Genomic DNA, 18,436 nt, shown 5'->3' on the forward strand with positions numbered 1-18,436 from the left:
GCTCTGGAATGTCCCCCAGATTCCTATATGTTAAAGCCTTGGTCCTCTAGCTGTGGTACTGCTGTGAAGAAAGAGAGCTGTAGGAGGTGGGGCCTACACAGAGGGAGTGGGTCACTGGGATGCACCCTTAGGTCATGTATCCTTCGTGGCTCTCTCTCACTTCCTGGATGCCATGAAATAAAAATGTCCTTTGGTACACAATCACATGTGTACTGTGCTGCCACAGGCTCAGCACTGAGGCCACGTGACCACGCACTGAAATCTCGGAAACCACAAGCCACATAAGCCCATCAGCCTGGTAAGTCGATTGGCACCGTAGCAATGGAAAGCTAAGGAATACAGTACTGGGAGCAGGGACTTAGCACTCTTTCCTATTGTAAATATAGGCGTCTTCTTCATAAAACACCCTGCTCGAAGGTGGGAAGGCTGGTGAGAGTCGCTCTGGACATGGGGGAAGCATGCTAGCCTTGGTTAGCCAGGAACTCCTAGGTCCATTTCAGAGGAATTTCCTCCATGCTGGGCATGTCCCTCAGCCTCTAACATCCGGGGAGCATCTCTGTCTCTGAGCTCCATCCTATGACATTTCCATTTTCCTGTTTTGGTGAAGGGCCGAGCCTGTGTGTAGGAATATGGCTTGCCCTGGTATGAGCAGACGGAGGCTTTCGTTCTGGACGGACACGCCTGCTTCCCACCTTGTCTTTCCCTTTCCGTTCCTCCAGTGCTTGCTCTTCTAGAAGTGTCCTTGTATGCAGCCAGCGCAGCCGGATGACAAGGGTGAGGGAGACCTGAGGGCTTGAAGTGCCTGTCCCCTCGGCAGAGATGGAGTCAGCTTTTAGATTTGAGGATTTAGTTGTTGCCACTGCCGTTTGTTTTATAAGACAGGGTCTGTCTGTGCAGCCCTGGCTATACTCACTCTATAGACCAGGCTGGCCTCGAACCCAGAGAGCCACCTGCCTCTGCCTCCCAGGTGTGTGGAACTTTAACAAATAGAACCTTGACGTGTTTGCAATCCTAACCACAAAATAGATTAGTAAAGTATTTTCAAAACCAATTGTATTTTAGCCTGTTAATATCTTTCTTTATAAGTTTTCATGACATTAGTTGTGGCAGGGCTGTGGCATGTGTGTGTGGAGTTCAGAGGACAACTTGTCTTGAGTCTGTTCTCTCTCGTTCTACCACGCAGATCCAGAGATTGAACTGAGGTCATCAGGTTTGGTGTTGCAAGCTCCCTTGCCCACTGAGCCCTCTCACCTACCCTGGTGTTCAGACGTTTCTGTTTATTACATAACATCTTTTTTCTTGAGACAAAATCTCATCCCTGGCTGGCCTCCGAGGTCTCTGGGTTGCCGAGGATAATTTTAATTTCTGCTCTGCTTGCCTCTGCATCTGCAGTGGTGGGCGTTCAGGCCTATGTCACCATGCTGGGCTTATTCAGTCAGTGTTGGAGAGCAAACCATCCTCACCCTTACTGCCTGACACTTCAACCCTGTATCTGTAGGCCTTTTTTTGTGAAGAATGCTTCAAGAATTTACCACTTTTAAAAGTATTTGGCGGGGGGGGTCTAGCTTTCTCTTTAGTTCTTATCACACTGAGGCCACAGAGAAGGCACTTAATTGGGAAGGTCATCTGATCCAGGCCAACCATATCCTCTCTTCACCAACTTGTTTGTTGATCTACTTAACCCCTATACTCTGGGGAGAGGGCCCAAGGGCTTCAACTCCAGACTCAGCAGGTATAGGGGGATGGGGGCATGATTTAGAAACAGAAGTCAGTGTTGGCAGAGACCTGGGAGCTGGCCCTTTCCCTACCTGCAAAGCAGAACTGGGGCTAAGAGGTATAATTGGTGGCAGAGACACAGGACAGCACAGAATAGTGGAGACAGAAGTGGGGAGCAGCAGGCAGGGGCCCACAGTCTGCTGGAAGAGGTGTTTCCTCAGTGAGGGGCAGGGCCTGGTGCCAAGACACCTCATTAGCTCATTAGTCCCAGGCCTAAGCACTGAGTATACGTCATCTACATGGATGAGTTGCTCGAAGAAGGCTAAGTGTAGTCAGTTGATCCCTGGGTAAGCAACTTCGTAAGTAGCTCTGTGCTATCAGGATGGCTTGGCCACTGTGTCTTCTCAAGCGAAGTGCGTATTTGTGGCTTTTTGAGGCAGGGACTCCTGGAACTTACTCTATAAACTAGGTTAGCCTTGAACTCTGCCTGCCTCTGCTTCCCAAGCACTGGGATCACAAGCTTGCACCACCCACCTGGTAGGGAAGGTCAGTGACAGGCTGACAGTAAACAAATAGGCCTGTTTACACCATTGAGGCCAGGATGGTTAGGGACTGAGCAGTTCTAAGATGCCCTTATGGCTTCTTCCTAGGGACATTCTCCAGAAACAGTGGCTTCCTAACCCTAGGGTTCCTGTGGAGGGTTCCTGTGTACCCCAGGCTGGCCTCAAACTCATGGAAATCTTCCTACTTCAGCCTCCCAAGTACTTGGCTTACAAAGTATGAGCCATCATGCCCAGCTCCTTACCTGAAACTTCTTTATGCTGACTCTCATGGCCAAACTGCAAGTTTTTCTAGTATTCGGACCCTTCTTTTTGCTTCTGGTGCAGACTATAAACTTGGCTGGAAGCGCCTAGCGGCCATGCCTGGATGCAGAGCTGACTTGACGTGTCTGCTAGGATTATCAGCCTGTCACTTTAAAAATCACTAATGGCTTCCAGTGTAGTTCCCATCGAAGGTGTTCCTGTCTGTTGGTCTGGTCTTCCAACTCTTAGAGAACCAGCCATTGTACCAGGCAGGCTTCTAGCATCTAAGCTTTTTAGACCTACTTCTCCAAACACTTCAAATTCCCTCCCCACAAAACAGTCCAAAAGCTTCTAAAGCACAGTGTGAATCTGAGCAATGGGCTCCCAGTGTCAACTGTGTATGTATGTTTTAAATCGCCACTGCAATCCAGTACAAGACAGGAACAACGTGTGGGAGGTATGTATGTATATATGTATGTATGTATTTATTATCAATAAATAAATTTTTGGCTCACAGTTCAGAGCTTCAGTACTAGTACTTGGCTTTGTTGACTCTGGACCATGGTGACACAAAGCATTATGGCAGCAAAGGGTGGTAGCAGAGATGGCCCAATGCATGGTGGGTAGGGCAGAGCGAAGCAAGAGGCACGCGTCCAGTAACAAACTTCCTGCTAGGTCCCACGTTCTTGATGTCTCAAGAACCTCCCAAAAGGGCACCACCAACTCAGGGCTGAGCACTGTGGGGGCATTTCATAGTCAAGCCATAGAGCCTGAAACATGTGGGCACAGCCGAAGGGTGGAATTTCCTCCCAGGTTGGCGTTCTTGGATACAGATCTGTTATTCTGCCAAGAGCATGTACAAGGCCTCTTGGTCACAGCCTTCTGTTGGCCAGTATGCTAGGCCTGGTACTAGGAGCTCTTAGATCGAGTCAGTGGTCCTAGGCTGTTTCTGTTTCTTATCTCTTAAGTGAGAACAATTATGTTCAGCTCTGGTTCTCATCACAACAACTTTTTGAAGGGTTAATGAGCTGGGATTTGTAAGGCACTTTTAGATCTTAGATGAAAGGTGTTATTTAAGCTTTGTACTGGGAGTGCCTTCCCAAGGAGCTCAAAGTGCTTGTCTTCAGTTATCCTGTTACCTGCCTTCCCATGTGGGGAGGTGGGTGGGCAAGCACTCAGATCAAGTATCAGATAGTCCCATTACTGTTGCTGTGATCTGTGAACAGGGTAATTGTGTAAAAGTAGAAGTTGGTAAAACAGTCTGAAAGTCGGGCACTGGGGGAGCTTCAAAGTGTCGTGCATTTGGTGTTCCTTAGCACACACCCCCACCCCACACACCCCACGAGCCTCAGAAGTCTGGTCACACGTGTGAAAACAAGAGAAAGCACCCTCCCTTAGGGGAGGGACCAGCACAACCTCAACTGCTCACGTCAGTACAACCACTCAGCTCGTCTACAATTGGACCAAGTACATTAGAAAAGTTAGTTAACTTATGGGTACCCACAACAACTATATAGGACTTACATGATGTGTGTTTCCTTCCCTTCCCCTCCCCTCCCTCCTCCCTTCCTTCCTTCCTTCCTTCCTTCCTGGTGGGGATTGAATCCAGAGCCTCACACATGCTAGGTAAGTTACCCAACCAGTAATCACATCCTTTTCCCACTATACTCTTTTACATTTCCATTACAAACCTTGAAACTGAATTTTCTCTTACTGCAGTCAAGTTGACTAAGTCCATCCAGCATGAGAAGCACATTTTCTTAGAAGAGGAATCTCTGGGCCAGCCAGTAAAGTCTGGCTAAGAGTGAAGAAGGGGCAGGAAGCCGGGCAGGCTTGTTCCCTGCTGGGGACCGGCCTTCCTTTAGTTCTGTACCTTGTGGTCACTCTCGGAGATTTCCAGTCTCAGTTTTGAAGCCTCTCCTGGTGTCTGATGGTTATGTCACCAGACTGAGAGGAAGGAGTTGCGGGTCCAAGGTGAATGCTGGGAAAAATGACCACAGTCAGCCCTTCAGTCTTGCCACTTGTTTCCTTCCAGTGTAAACCACTGTGTTACTAGAAATCAATACTTCCCCCTGTGCTCTCCTGAGGAAACAAACTCAAAATAGTGGTTCCACAGAGCAGGAGAGCGTAGGGCAGCAGGGTGCTTGGAATTGTTTTCTGACAGGGCTATATGTAGCCCAGGCTCATTTCAAACCTGCAGTCTCTTACATCTCCCTCCCCAGTGCTGGGATTACAGATGTGTGTGTGTCATGATATTGGCTAAGAGGGTTCCATTTTAACTTTGAGTTCTCTATCAGAGAACTCTTGGGTTTTTGTTTAGTTTTGGTTTATTTTGTTTTTGAAATAGGGTCTCTCTATATAGCCCTGGCTGTTCTGGAACTCACTCTGTAGACCAGACTTGTCTTGAACTCAACAGAGATCCACCTGCCTCTGCCTCCCAAGTGCTGGGATTAAAGGTGTGCACCACCAATCCCACTGTAAACCCTTGGTTTTTTGACCGTAACATGTTTCTTCCCAGTGGTTCTCAATTCTGTCTTTACTTGGTGACAGAGAAAGGTTTTCTGGGCTGGGGAAATGGCTCAGCTGATAGAAGTACAACTTAGTTTGCACTAGGAATGTAAAGTACATGGGTCTAGTACAGTAGTAGAGTGGCTCACCTAGCTTAGATAAGGAGCCCGGCTTAGTCTCTGGAAAACATTTGGAAAGGCCAACATGGTAAAGTGCGCTTGCAATGTTAGTGCTGGGAGGCAGAGGCAGGCGGATCCCTGGGCATTGTGGGTAGCCATTCTACTCTAATCTGCAAACCACGAGTGAGACCGCATCTTAGAAAACAAAATCAAACCTATGATAAGGCCAGGTGTGATGGCACACTCCTTTGATCTCAGCACTTGGGAGGCAGAGGCAGGCCGATCTCTGAGTTCGAGGGCAGCCTGGTCTACAAAGTGAGTCCAGGACAGCCAGGGCTCTGTTACACAGAGAAACCATGTCTCAAAAAACAAAGACAAAAACCCAATGATATTTGAGAACACCAGCTGAGATTGTCCTCTGACCATTCACACAGTCACCCCAACACACATGAACACACATTAAAGAATTTGTCTTTTTTTTGGGCAGTTTTTAGTCTTACTGACCTAGAGTTTTTAGTCTACTGACCTTTTTAAGCCTTGACTGACATAGAGCTCCCTATTTAGACCATGCTGGTCTCAAACTCACAGACATTCACCTGCCTCTACCTCCCAAGCTGGGACTGAAGGCATACACCATGCTGCCTGCAAGAATCTAGTTTCCTTCTGACCCTTTACACTCATAGCACAGGGTGTGTACATTGGTTTCCAAACGCCTCCCTGACCTGGGTAGGAGAGCTTCCCCTTAGAGCATCCAAGTCCGTCCTCATTGCTGTCCGTGGAGAACACAAACACTGGCAGGCTTACATTCCATCTAGTCCTCCCCATATAGCCATAGTTCTCCGTAGCTGGTCATCGTGTTCCTTTGAACAACAGGGACTCCCGTAGCACAGAGCTGTGCAGTGTCAGGAAAGTGCTAGCTGATGCCGAGAATTCAGAACCCCCGGGGTTGTTATAAAACAGGAGGAGGACAGCACAGGACTGGAATTCTTTGACTGGACCTTTTCATTTAAAATCTCCCATCAGATATTTTATTTTCTAAACAACAGAATGCGCTGTCTTCCTGCCCCTCATGAACAATCGGTTTTTCCTGCTGCTTTTGAACTCAGAGTTTGAGCTTTTTTCCTGTCTCCCTTTTCATTTAGGCACTGAATTCAGGGGAGCAATTTGGTTCATTTATTCTCATTCTCTCCCAGAATTCAATGAAAAGTTTTCAGCTGAGCTCCAGTCACCTGACCCATAAAACAGGTTCAGGGAAAGAGATCTTTGTGCAAGTCATGCCTTAGCTTTCGGAGGCTGGGCTAGGCCTTCCCAAGACCTTCTCTCTTAAAGAAGCTGCCACAGCAAGGGATTAAATGGCTATCTGAAGGGAGCCTCAGTTCTCTACCTTACACGGCAGGAAAAGATCACTAGGCCATTACCGAGCTGGAGCCTTTCCCTCTGGGGAATGAGGAGCCAGTAACAGAACTGTATTCAGCTGTGAGTGAGCAGATTCTTAGTCAAGAATGGGAGAACTGGAGGGTCAACTTACAGGTTCACCTCCCTCTCCACCCATTAGGCATAGGTATGAAGGACTGGGGTGTGCTAATACAGGGGAGGAGTGTTCTCATCTTTCCTGGGTACCCGTCAAGGTCGCCCAGGCATTTGGGCACCTCCTCGTCTCCGGCTCTTTCCTGCTGTCGTGTCATCTGTCAACTGTCTGTCTGTGGAATGTGACATCAGCATGCAGGTAGCATCGGAATGGTGCAGGTGCTCACCCTGGTAGCCATCTTGAGTTTCACTCATTTGGCCGCACACCCGAGGGCAGCCTGTGGACTGGGGGCATCGTGCCTTCAGGGCTACACATGACTAGACAGGAAGTCCAGGCTGGGTCAGGCTGGGTCAGGCAAGCAGTACCAGACTAGGGCAGGGTGACAAAAGGCAGATTAACAAGGGGAAATTGCACACATTTGTCCAAGTTGTATATAACACGAGAGCCTCAGGAACGGAGTATACACCTGTCTTTCTTCTTACGCTCGATAGAGTGGAAGGCCATGTGAGACACAAGTGGAGCATAAAAGAATATGGCAAGATGGCAATGAACGGGGGGGGGGTTTCTCCCTCCCTCCCCCTTTCTCTCCCTCCCTCAAGAGTTTAATCTTTAAGTTTGATAGTGACTGGGTTACTGGGGAGACAGCACAGATCTGATACGTTCACACATTGTAGAAGTCACAGAAGACAGAAACTCAGTGGAGACCTTGCATACCCAGAGTAGCTGGCACGCAGTTCCTCTGGGCCAGGAGAAGGAGAGGAGGGAAGGAGAGGCCAGAACTGTGTGCATCAGGTACAGATGAAGCTCTACAGGCAACCAGTCGCCATGCTGCCCTCAGAACATGAAAAAGTCTGCCTGGACATAGTGAGGACTCTTAGTTTCTTCTCCCTGGTGCTACGATGTGACTGGGTCCTTAATGGAGCCTTAGGAGTTGGACTGACTGAGGGCAGTGAAGGTGAAGAAAAGACAGAGAGTGCCTTTTGTCTCTGTGAGTTCAAGGCCAGTCTGATCTACATAGAGTGTTCAGGACAGCCATGGCTATACAGCGAGCCCCTGTCAAAAAATAAAAATCAAAAATAAAATAAAAGGCAAAAAGGCAGACATAGGAGCAGAAAGCTGGGCAGACTGTGCTCTCAGATGGGGCCTCAGCATCTCGGGTCTCAGCGTTTTATTATATGGACTTGAACACAGGGTGGTTATCGAGTGCAGCTGAACATGGCGGTGGGCTATTGCATGTAGCTGAACATGGTGGTAGACTATTGCATGTAGCTGAACATGGCGGTGGTCTATTGCGTGCAGCTGAACATGGCAGTGGGCTGTTGCATACATATAAATAAGGAGGACTGGTTTATGATATACAGCTGGATTAAGGGGACAGGTTCAGCTACTCTGGTAGGAAAGCGACTGTAGGGGAGCATTCTTCAGGCTGTCAGTATCCAGGGGTATTGTCTTGAGAGAGAGCCATAGTGGACATCGTTGGCACGCTGCTTGAGTTTGGTCCCCCAGGAAGGTTTCCTTCTGAGCTGAGGCTATGCATGCAGTCCTTGGCCCGGACATGCCTATGCCAACACATTTACTCAGGGCTTCCTCACTCAGGGCTTCCTCTGTGCCCTGTAGTCACGGTCTTCTGAGTGTGGACAGTCAGTCACAAGGTGTGAGTCTCTCCAGGGAGTATCTTAGGACCCACTCCAGGGGAGAAGGCCATGGGAGGAAAAGAAAGCATCCTGTTCCCTTAAATGCAGAGTGCTGTGTGTGAGGTGACCTGTCCGGGACCCATCACTTGCTGTGTGCCCGTGGTCAAGTCACCCAGCCTTTCCACTCACACTGAGCAGTAGGTGCGGGTGAGTGTAGCTCCTGCTTCTCGAGCTGTGAGGATGCAGCGGGCAGGAGCCTGTGGTGCCTGCTCAGGAACTGTTGGCCTCTGTAGTCGTTGGTGCTGCTGTCACTATTGATGCTGTTTACGGTTCAGCTTCGTCTTTTAACATACCCTTGTTTTGATGTAGGGATACTGTTTTAAAAATCTGTCGCGAATGAGTTCATAACAATTTAAATGGACAAGTGAGCACTGTCATAAAGTCAAAAGAAACAACCAACAACTTTTTACAAACACATTACCAGGGCATACTTGTAATTCATAACAGGCTTCATTTCCCTAATATGTGAAGACTAATAGTTTGGTTTTAAAAGGTGGATACTTGTAAAGCTCTTTATGGTAACATGCTTCCATGTGTTTAACAGTGCTCCAGGGATCATGTCTATATAGATCACAATCTATAGACTAGAGACACAACCATAGTGTCTGTGTGTGGGCATGTGTGGTGTGCAGGCGCCTAAGGAGGCCAGACAAGAGTGGTTCCCCTCAGAAATGCTCTGACACCCTCCTGTGCCTGCTTATAGTGGTTTCCGTGTCCTCTCCACACCCAGAAGGTTCTCTGTCCCTGGTTTCTGCTTCTTCCCATTGCTCTAGCCTCTCCAAGGTTCCTGTCTCAGCTGAGGTGACTTCCTGCATCCAGCTGCTAATTTCCTCAAGATAGACTTTCCCCAGCTTGCTTGAAGACCTTCAGTGGGTTTTCTCTGGCTTGTGAACCTGACCTGGGTGTGTGTGTGTGTGTGTGTGTGTGTGTGTGTGTGTGTGTGTGTGTGTGTGTGTAATCTATTGATCTCTCCTTAAGTCTTTTTTTCACTGTAACTTTCAGGACCCCTCCCAACATCTAAACTGCCTGGCCCTGCTCACCACACTTGTTTCTGCCTCTGAGCCCCATACCCTGTCTCCTACATGCCCCGAGGTCCAGCTCGTTTCTGGTCTCCTCTGTGTGGCCTTGCTTACAGTCAGTGCCCAACCCAAAATACCAGTTGGAAAGGGTTTTGTTGGCTGACGTCTCAGAGAGTCACCATCACCATGTTGGTGCAGGCTTGATGGTATTCATAGGTGCTGGGATGTGAGGTTGAGCTTCTTCCCATCAAGATTAGAAAGTGTAGAGTGGCCAGAACTACACGCTAGGTCGGCTGCAGCCTTCTAGAGCGGTGCCATGAGCTCTAGACGCTCTCTGAGCGGTGCAATGGGGTCCATCGATCACAACATGATTTAGACTCAGAGACAACAGTGCCCATACCCTCACCACACACTTAACATTTGCTGTAGAGGCTTTTTGTTTTTGTCTGTATTATTGAGACAGGAGTCACCTAGCTTAGCCTCAAATGTTCAGTCCTCCAGCCTGAGGCTCCTGAGTGCTGGGGTTACAGGTGTGTACGTCCATCCTGGCCCCAGGTAAGCTTTTCATTGGAGTAGAAATGCGTGTCCACATCACAGGGAAGCATGGTCAGATCTGGAGGCAAGCAAGCAGGGAGTCTTGGTATGACCATAGTCACAGCCTCCGCACTTCCCTCTTCTCATTGGCTTCCTGACCATCAGTGCTACGTGATAGCCCACATCAGCAACTGAGCCAGGAGCAGAACCCAGTTCCCAGTAGACAAGAAACAGAGTGACCCAACAGAGTCAGTAAGTTTCCATACTGACTAGGCTTTTTCTTGACAGCCAGTTAGAATTGAGATATGCTTCCCACTCCCAGCATAATTAGAGGTGATACAAGTTTCCGTAAGTCCCCTTCAGGGATTTCTTGACAGATTTCCAGTGTATACATAGACGCGTCATGCTGTCTCCTCTGTGTACTTGAGACAGGTCTGTAGCAGGAGGTTTGACTCAGCAGATATTCGTTGGTCCCGTGTAGACTACTAGGTTCTGTTACAGCATATACAGAATATAGTGAGACTCCGTTCCTCCTTCCACAGGGTTTATATTCTGATGAGTCACTAGAAATAATTGATAGCACCAACAGCAAGGCTTCATGCTAAAAATATATCAGTGACTAAGGAATAAAATAGGTGAGAAATCGGTGCTTGACCATCTGTCCTAAAGTCTTTCCAAGCATTCGCAGAGAACAGGAACACCAAGGTAGGAAAGGCTATAAAGAAGGCTAGCCTGAGCTACAGACATCTACATGCAGGAACTTGGGAAGGTAAAGTAAATGCCAGACGTAGAGAACAGGGAGATGTTAGAGCCGCCATAAGAAACTCCTGGTCCTCAGTAATAGATGACAACTTAAAGGCATCTCTGCTTGTCCGTCTCCCTGTCTCTGCTCACTATGATTTTCTTTATCCCACACAGGTAGTTGTGGTGGGTGGTGTCCTGCATGAGTTGTCTTCACAGCCTGCACTGGCCTTGGAGAGTGTGAGCATGTGTGTTCCCTCTCCTGCTAATCCTAAGTACTTCATTGGAATCACGCCTAACTAACTTCATTACCTTACACGCACGATTTCCATTCATCAGGTTGAGTGTAGAAAGGATTCCCCTGGGCAGGTCATGTCTCCGGGGTCTGTAAGAGGAAAAGCCCAGCGTGGGTGGCTCACTTCCAGCTCCTTGCTCTGATACCTCCTTTACTTGGGACTGTGGACGGAGAGGAGGTAGAGGACTCAAAGTCCTTCCAGAGTAACCTGTAGGACATCTGAGCTCCCGATGGCTTCATTTTGTCCCTCCTTTGTTTCTTGGTTATTACGTATTTTCTGTACCTAGAGGGCTTCGGTTTGCAAAGCTGTAAATCTTTCAGTCTTGTTTACGTGGGTTTCGTTTCAAATTAATGTTCAGCAAAGGGATTAGCAGATAACTATTTCAGCCTCGATTTTTTTTTTTTTACAAGAGTGGATATGGTTTGCACAGGCTGCCTGAGCCAGGAAACAGAGTTAATTGTGTAAGTCAGTGCAGGAGAGGGCTGGTCTCCTTTAAAAAAGACAAGAGCGTGCAGCTCAAGCCTCCACATAGATCCTCTGGGGTCAAATTGATGTCATGTTGAAGAATCAATATTTACTGGACTTTGTAAAGTTAGCTTTTAATGAACCTCAGACATTTTTCTAGGCCACTAATTGCAGGAGGAGGGGAGGTGGCAGCGCCAGGAGTTCGTGAGTGTGGGGGCTGGGCTAAAGTGAGGAGACAGCTGCCAGTGTGCAGAGCATCGCCCCACCCTTAGCGTCTACTCAGTGGTGTTGGGTACTTGTATGGAAAGGCTGCTTGGAGCTGGGATATAGTTTGGAGGTGGAGCACATGCAGAAACCCTCAGCTCAAGCCCAGGACCAGAGGGGAAAAGGAAGGATTTCTTGGGTTCTTTCTGACTGTAAAGAGGACAGTTCCTAGCTGAAGGGAAGCCAGTCCTTCCACCCCAGTTCTCCCCAGGCCTGACTTAGCTTCTGAGATGAGCTAGGCTAAGTTCAGGGTGGCGTGGCCATAGACTGCTCTCTGCCAGCCCTTCCTCAGCTCTGGGGTGAATGTCAGTGTTATTTCAGATTGTGCCTTCTGAATGTATCTTTACAAGGTCAGGTTCGTCCCTCCCACTGATGCTCTTGACCGCACTCAGGGCGGAAGAGTGCAGTGTGGGACAATTCCTAGAGGATGCTGGCCTGAGTTCTCAGAGAGACCCAGTGTTCTCTGGCAGTGTTCTGCGCTTGAGCACCAAGTGTCCCTTACTGCACTGTCCCCATCGTGTTTGACACTGGGATCCATCTCGAGCTCACACTGTCAGTTCTCCTAGCTGTTGACAAGAAGGCTTTTATTTTAGGTCACCCTAAGAAAACCTGATACTCATGGGTCTCACTCAGTAACTGAAAGTCAGACACCCGTTGTCAAGGCCTGTGAGTGCGCACAGCCCCAGGCTTTACCATGTGGTCTTGGCGTGTCTGCTGGGTAGAGAACTCTAGGCTTTGACTTTGCAGCCCTCCTCCGTAGTGCATTTTCTCAGGGAGACTTCAGGACTAATGAAGAGGAACCGGCTGTCCTTTCTCACTCCACCCCCTCCCTCCTCTCTAGGATCATTATTCAGAATAAACACCGAGGGAAAACCTGGGGCGGGGGAGGTTGGGTGTTGTGGTGTGGTGTTTAAAGGCAGAAGGGACAGTGAACATTTTCATCTCTAGCTCTCTTTGATTTCTTCCTTTGCAGACATTTGAGAACTTCTACTTTGGTTCCCTGAAGCTGAATTCTATTCACATCTCCCAGAGGTTCACGGTGGACAACTTCGGAAACTATGCTTCCTGCGGACATGTTGACTTCTCCTGACATGGGTATAGAAAGCACTAGAAATGAATGTCTTCCTAAGGTGGTGAAGAAGAGAGGCTTCATTTCAGTCACTGGGGTGTGGGTGTGGGAACTCGGATGATGTGCTGGTTAGCTTCCTGTCGATTTGATACAAGCTATAGGCGTCTGGGAGGAGGGAACTGGAGTGGCAAAAATGCCTCTATGAGGTTGGCCTGTAGGCATGCCTGTGGGGTGCTTTCTTGAGTAAAGATTGATGTGGAAGGCCCAGCCCGCTCCACGTGGTGTGAGCCCCAGGCAGGTGGTCCTAGGCTGTGTCAGAAAGCAGGGGAACAAGCCATGAGGAGCAGGAGGTCCTAGGGTGTGTCAGAAAGCAGGGGACAAGCCATGAGGAGCAGGTGGTCCTAGGCTGTATGAGAAAGCAGGGAACAGCCATGAGGAGCAGGTGGTCCTAGGCTGTATGAGAAAGCGGGGGACAAGCCATGAGGAGCAGGTGGTCCTAGGCTGTGTCAGAAAGCAGGGGAACAAGCCATGAGGAGCAGGTGGTCCTAGGCTGTATGAGAAAGCAGGGAACAAGTCATGAGGAGCAGGTGGTCCTAGGCTGTATGAGAAAGCAGGGAACAAGCCATGAGGAGCAGGTGGTCCTAGGCTGTATGAGAAAGCAGGGACAGCCATGAGGAGCAGGTGGCCCTAGGCTGTATGAGAAAGCAGGGGACAGCCATGAGGAGCAGGAGGCCAGGCCTTTCCCACCTAGGTTGATGTTGGTCATGGTCTTCATCTTAGCAATAGGAAGCACATTTAGGACAGATGCTGTTTGTCCTGGGAGGCCCCTCCAAACCCCCAACGCCACGTTCCTTTCGATGGTCATCCAGGTCCACAGTGTCTGCTGAGATGCTCGTGGGTACAAGGAGGGCTTGAGCCCAATCCCTTTGGCTTGGTTTAGTGTGGCCACAGTCCTGTCCTTAGCAGTCATGATTACATTTATACTGCTTGATCTGTCCATTTTCATTCTCAATTTAGTCCCTAAAAGTATTTGGGTGGCTGGGGGTGTATCTCAGTTGGTAGAGTACATGAATACTGCACATGAGACCATGGGTGAGGTCCCCAGCACCACGTATTTATGTAGTATCTGGTGGCCAATGCCTGTAGTCCCAGCACGTATGAGGCAGAGGCAGGAGGATCAGAAGTTTAAGGTCAGCTTTGGCTACATAGAGAGTTCAAGGCCAGTTTGGGATAGATGAGACCAAGAACTCTCCCCAAAACCCAAAAGAACCCCAAGGTATAAATAAGAATACTGTTCTTCCAGAACACCTGGGTTCGATTCCCAGCACCCCCATGGAGGCTCACAACATTCTGTAACTCCAGTTCCAGGGGATCCAACATCCAATTCTGTCCTCTACAGACCAGGGATATAAATAGCGCTCAGATATATATGCAGGCAAAACAGCCATAACACATAAAATAAAAAGAAACAAACATTAAAACAAACAAGCTGTAACAGTGTTGGAGTCCTGTTCTGCTGCATCCCAGTCTTCTCTGGTTCCTTCCCAGGAGAGCAGCGGAGAACGGGGACTGACTGCGGCGTTGGCCATCGGGAGCCTGGCAGCACCACAGCAGCAGGCCCTTCCTTCAGCCTCCAGTTGACTGACGAGGAGGACGCTCCAGCCTGTGCTCCTCCCTCCTGGCTCATCCTCCCCCTCATTCTCCCCCTCATCCTCCCCCTCATCCTTGGCTTCTTTTTCCTCATTCCTCATCCTCCAGCCCTCCTTTCTGTGAAGCCTGTCCCTGAACTCTGTGGTGCATCACGGTGCTGTGGAAAGGTGGTGCTTCTCTGTGAGATGGCACAGCACAGGCCGTGTGCAAATAAACGAGCTTCCCAGGCCGCTGTCCATGCCCTGGGAACGGTGACTGTGTGTTGGGTACCGTTCTTTTACCAAGGATCCCTCGTAAGTGCATCAGGGCCTGCTTCCCCAAAGGGCTCCCACTTGCTGCTCACCTTGGGGTGTTCCACAGGACGGGGCTTTACTTTGACCCTGCTTTCCTCCCCAGAGCTTCTCTCCCCGCTGTCGGGTGGCCTTGTCTGTTAACTTTTTGGGGTGTCAGGTATTAATGACTTATGCCTGTGTGATATGTCAGATTCTCAGTTCTTGACAGAATCGTTATCAGAGCACAGGGTTTCTGTTCCCTACACACATGAGCACATACCTCATGGTTAGGGAGGCGCCGTGTCGTTAGGCAGTTTCCCAGAGGTGACAGGATTGACAGCGTGATGACTAACGAAATGTACATGAGGATTTGTGTGTTTTGTAGTAGTTTGTATATTGGTAGATGCCAGTAGAACTAGGATTCTTTTTTATTTTTAATTTTTATCTTTTCTTTTGCTTCTGATTTTTGAGACAGTATCTCTGTGTAGCCTGGTTGGCTGCCTTGGACCTTGGTATGTAGACCAGGCTGGCCTTGAACTCACAGAGATCTGTTTGACTCTGACTCTGCCTCCCCAGTGCTGGGATTAAAGGCATGTCCACCACACCTGGTCAAATTTGAGAAATAATTTTCTTTTTTGTACAAACAGTAGTAACTAATATTAACAGACTACGCCTACTGGTCATGTATTTGCACATGACTCAGCCTTCCCAGCAGTGCACTGGACACTGTTGTCATTGCTGTCATCATCATGGTCATCATTGTCATCATCATCATCACCATCATCATTGTCATGATCATCGTCACCATCATCATTGTCATTACCACCATCACCACCACCACCATCACCATCATCACCACCACCCTCATCCTTACTTTTTTTTTTTTTTTTGTTCTTTTTTTCGGAGCTGGGGACCGAACCCAGGGCCTTGCGCTTCCTAGGCAAGCGCTCTACCACTGAGCTAAATTCCCAACCCCTCATCCTTACTTTTTAACTTGAGGATTAACAAGATTAAGAAATCTAGAGCTAGAGATGGCTCAGTGGTTAAGAGTGCTTGCTGCTCTTCCAGAGGTCCTGAGGTTGGTCAGGTAGCTCACAATTGCTTAAAACTCTAGCTCCAGGAGATGTGATGAGGCTCTCTTCTGGCTTCTGTGAGCACCTACATCACACACACACACACACACACACACACACACACACTGACATGCATACATGTCACATGCACACAGACACTCAAAAATACATAAATCTTTTTTTAAAAGGTTAAAATTTTTGCCTGAAGCCTTTGGTCTCAAAGTCTAGTTTTTGGATTGCCAGGATCCCCAGAACCTTTTAGGAGGGGTTTGTGATGTCCAGACTAATTTTATTGTGGGTTCTCGAAGAACCCATTGAAGTTAACTGACCCGTTTTGTTCTCAGTTCTTCTGGACTCGTGCTAGTGATTTTCTTTTCTACCTGCTGTTAGGAATTGTGTCCTGCCCGGACCTCCATGTTGCTGTTTTTGAAGACAGGGCCTTTAAAGAGGCAGTTAAGTGACATGTGAGGCCATTAGGGTGGACTCAAGCCCCACTGGCCTGGAGACCTTAAGAGGAAAGTGAAGACAGGACTAGGATTCACACAGAGGAAGGAAGGGCCTGGGAGACCCTGTGGAAGGTACTAACCTACAAGCACGAACAGTGACTTCTGGAGAGACTAAGCCCGAATGCTTTGATCTTGAACTTGGAGCCTCAGGAACTGTGAATATAAACTGACTGTTGAGAGGCCTTGGGTCTGTGGCACTTTGTTATGGCGGCCCTCACAGTCAGCTGCTGGGTGCAGAAGCTCTCAGACTACCTGCCTTCCTTTGAACCAGACATTAAAGGGATTTGAAAAAAATGGAAAACAATGCCCCCTTTTCCCCTAATTGTGAGGGATTTATGTTTCTCATATAATACACCATTGTTTTATTAATGTAAGATGAGATTATTTTTAAATAAGTGTATTTTTAAATTCTTAAGTTTTATTTTCAAGCATACTAAATGCCAATGCATGCCTGTTCCACACACACACACAGAAGCTCTCGGGGGTCCTCAGTAGTACTTTGGTGTAAAAGCCTCCTGAGACCAGAAGGTTAAAAACCGTATAACGCTGTGCTGTCTTCCCTATGGGGTCGCGCAGATGAGACTACTGTGGTTTGGACGCTCCTCCTCCAAGGCTATGTGTTTAAAAGTTTAGTCACTAACCAGTGGCATTATGAGGAGGGAATGGAACCTTGGGAAGTGGGTCCTTCCGGAAGGAGCTAAGGGCACTTGGGGGTGTCCTTAAAAAAGACAGTGGGATGCCCAGGCTCTGCTCTCTGTTTTCCAGCTGCTTTGAGGAAGCAGGCCCCTCTGCCTCTCTCACTGTGATGTGCTCTGCTGCCCCGGAGCCAAAGCAGCAGGGACCCTCCAACAGCAGAGACAGTAGCTCTCAGAGGTCCTCCCAGGTGTTTGTCACTGTGACACAAGGATCAGCTGGGAAGGGTTTGCAGCCTCGGGTCACGTGATACACAAGAGCTCTACCACTGGCCTCCAGCCCAGCCCAGAGCATAAACCAGATGAGCTCTCCCCATCCACTCATGTTACTCTCAATAGATGGGGAGCTACTTCGCTTTCAATATCCATGTAGTACTTCTTTGTAAATACTTGTTTTGTTTGAGGTGGGTGCTTGCCGTGTTACCCAGGCAGGTCTTATGTTGCCTGTGTGGACATGACCTTCTGTTTCAGCCCTCCCAAATCCTGGGGGTACAGGTTCACACAACACAGGGGCAGCTGTTGGTACAGTTTTAAATTTAACAAGCAGATGATTGGTTAATGGTGTTTTAGTAGGTTCTCTAGAGGAACAGAACTTACAGAATATATACATACACTTGTATAGAATCTATATGGGGTTTATTAGAATGGCTTACAGACTTACAGCTATACCCAACAATAGCTGTCTACCAAAGAGAAATCCAAGAGCCCAGTAGTTCAGTCCACGAGGCAGGGTGTCTCAGCTGTCTTCAGTACTCAACAGAATCCCAAAGAAACGCCAGTGAAGGAATGGACTTGCCAGTGAGAGCAGGGGCGAGCAGGCAGAGAGCAAGAGCTCCCTTCTTCCTGTCCTTTACAGAGGCTGCCCAAAAGGCAGTGGGTCTTCTCACCTCAAAAGATCCAGATGGAAGGTGGGTCTTGCCACTTCAAATGACTTAATTAAGGAAAAAACAAACCACTTGCAGGTGTGTCCAGCCACTGGAGTTTTAGTCAATTCCAAATGTAGTCAGGTTGACAACCAAGAGCAAACGTCACAAATGAGCGTGAATTGGTTTCTAGATATGCTTGGCAGGGATAATTTTGAAGTGAGTATCTTTGTGCAATTATCTTTTTGAACTTATAACATCTTAGAAATGAGAATGATGGGAAACAGATTGGGCATTTTTATTAGAAAATTAAGGTTCTCGATTTTGTATTGTTAGTATTAAATGCAACAGAAAAATGTAAGAGATACACCCATCCATGCTTTTTAACAAACACGTTCAGCAGTATCTCATGTTTGGGGACTGTGGTATAGAAAGGCTGACCTCCCAATAATTCTCTAGAAGAAAAGCATTTTACTTTATAAACCAGGTTATGAGTTCTTTTGCATAATTCTTAGGTTCACCAATTTGGATTCTTCCCCCTAACTAGCTTCTTCCTCAGCTCTAGCAAATGTCTCGGGTTGTGCTGCTGCAGGAAGCAGGTCCCCTTGAAGGAGCTGCCCATGT

The 18,436-nt window shown here is 48.2% G+C and overlaps 1 protein-coding gene across 1 annotated transcript in view; it reads left to right on the forward strand.

Moving 5' to 3' along the window:
- The window catches only part of Ascc1 (activating signal cointegrator 1 complex subunit 1), an 83,038-nt gene extending 70,022 nt beyond the window's left edge, over positions 1–13,016 (forward strand). The window contains 1 exon segment of the mRNA XM_032888401.1: positions 12,661–13,016. Coding sequence (XP_032744292.1) covers positions 12,661–12,777 — 117 coding nt within the window. The 3' untranslated portion in view covers positions 12,778–13,016.
- Positions 13,017–18,436: the final 5,420 nt, after the last annotated feature.

The sequence above is a fragment of the Rattus rattus genome, chromosome 18, assembly GCF_011064425.1.
Source record: "Rattus rattus isolate New Zealand chromosome 18, Rrattus_CSIRO_v1, whole genome shotgun sequence".
In the NCBI taxonomy this organism is placed as follows: Eukaryota; Metazoa; Chordata; class Mammalia; order Rodentia; family Muridae; genus Rattus; species Rattus rattus.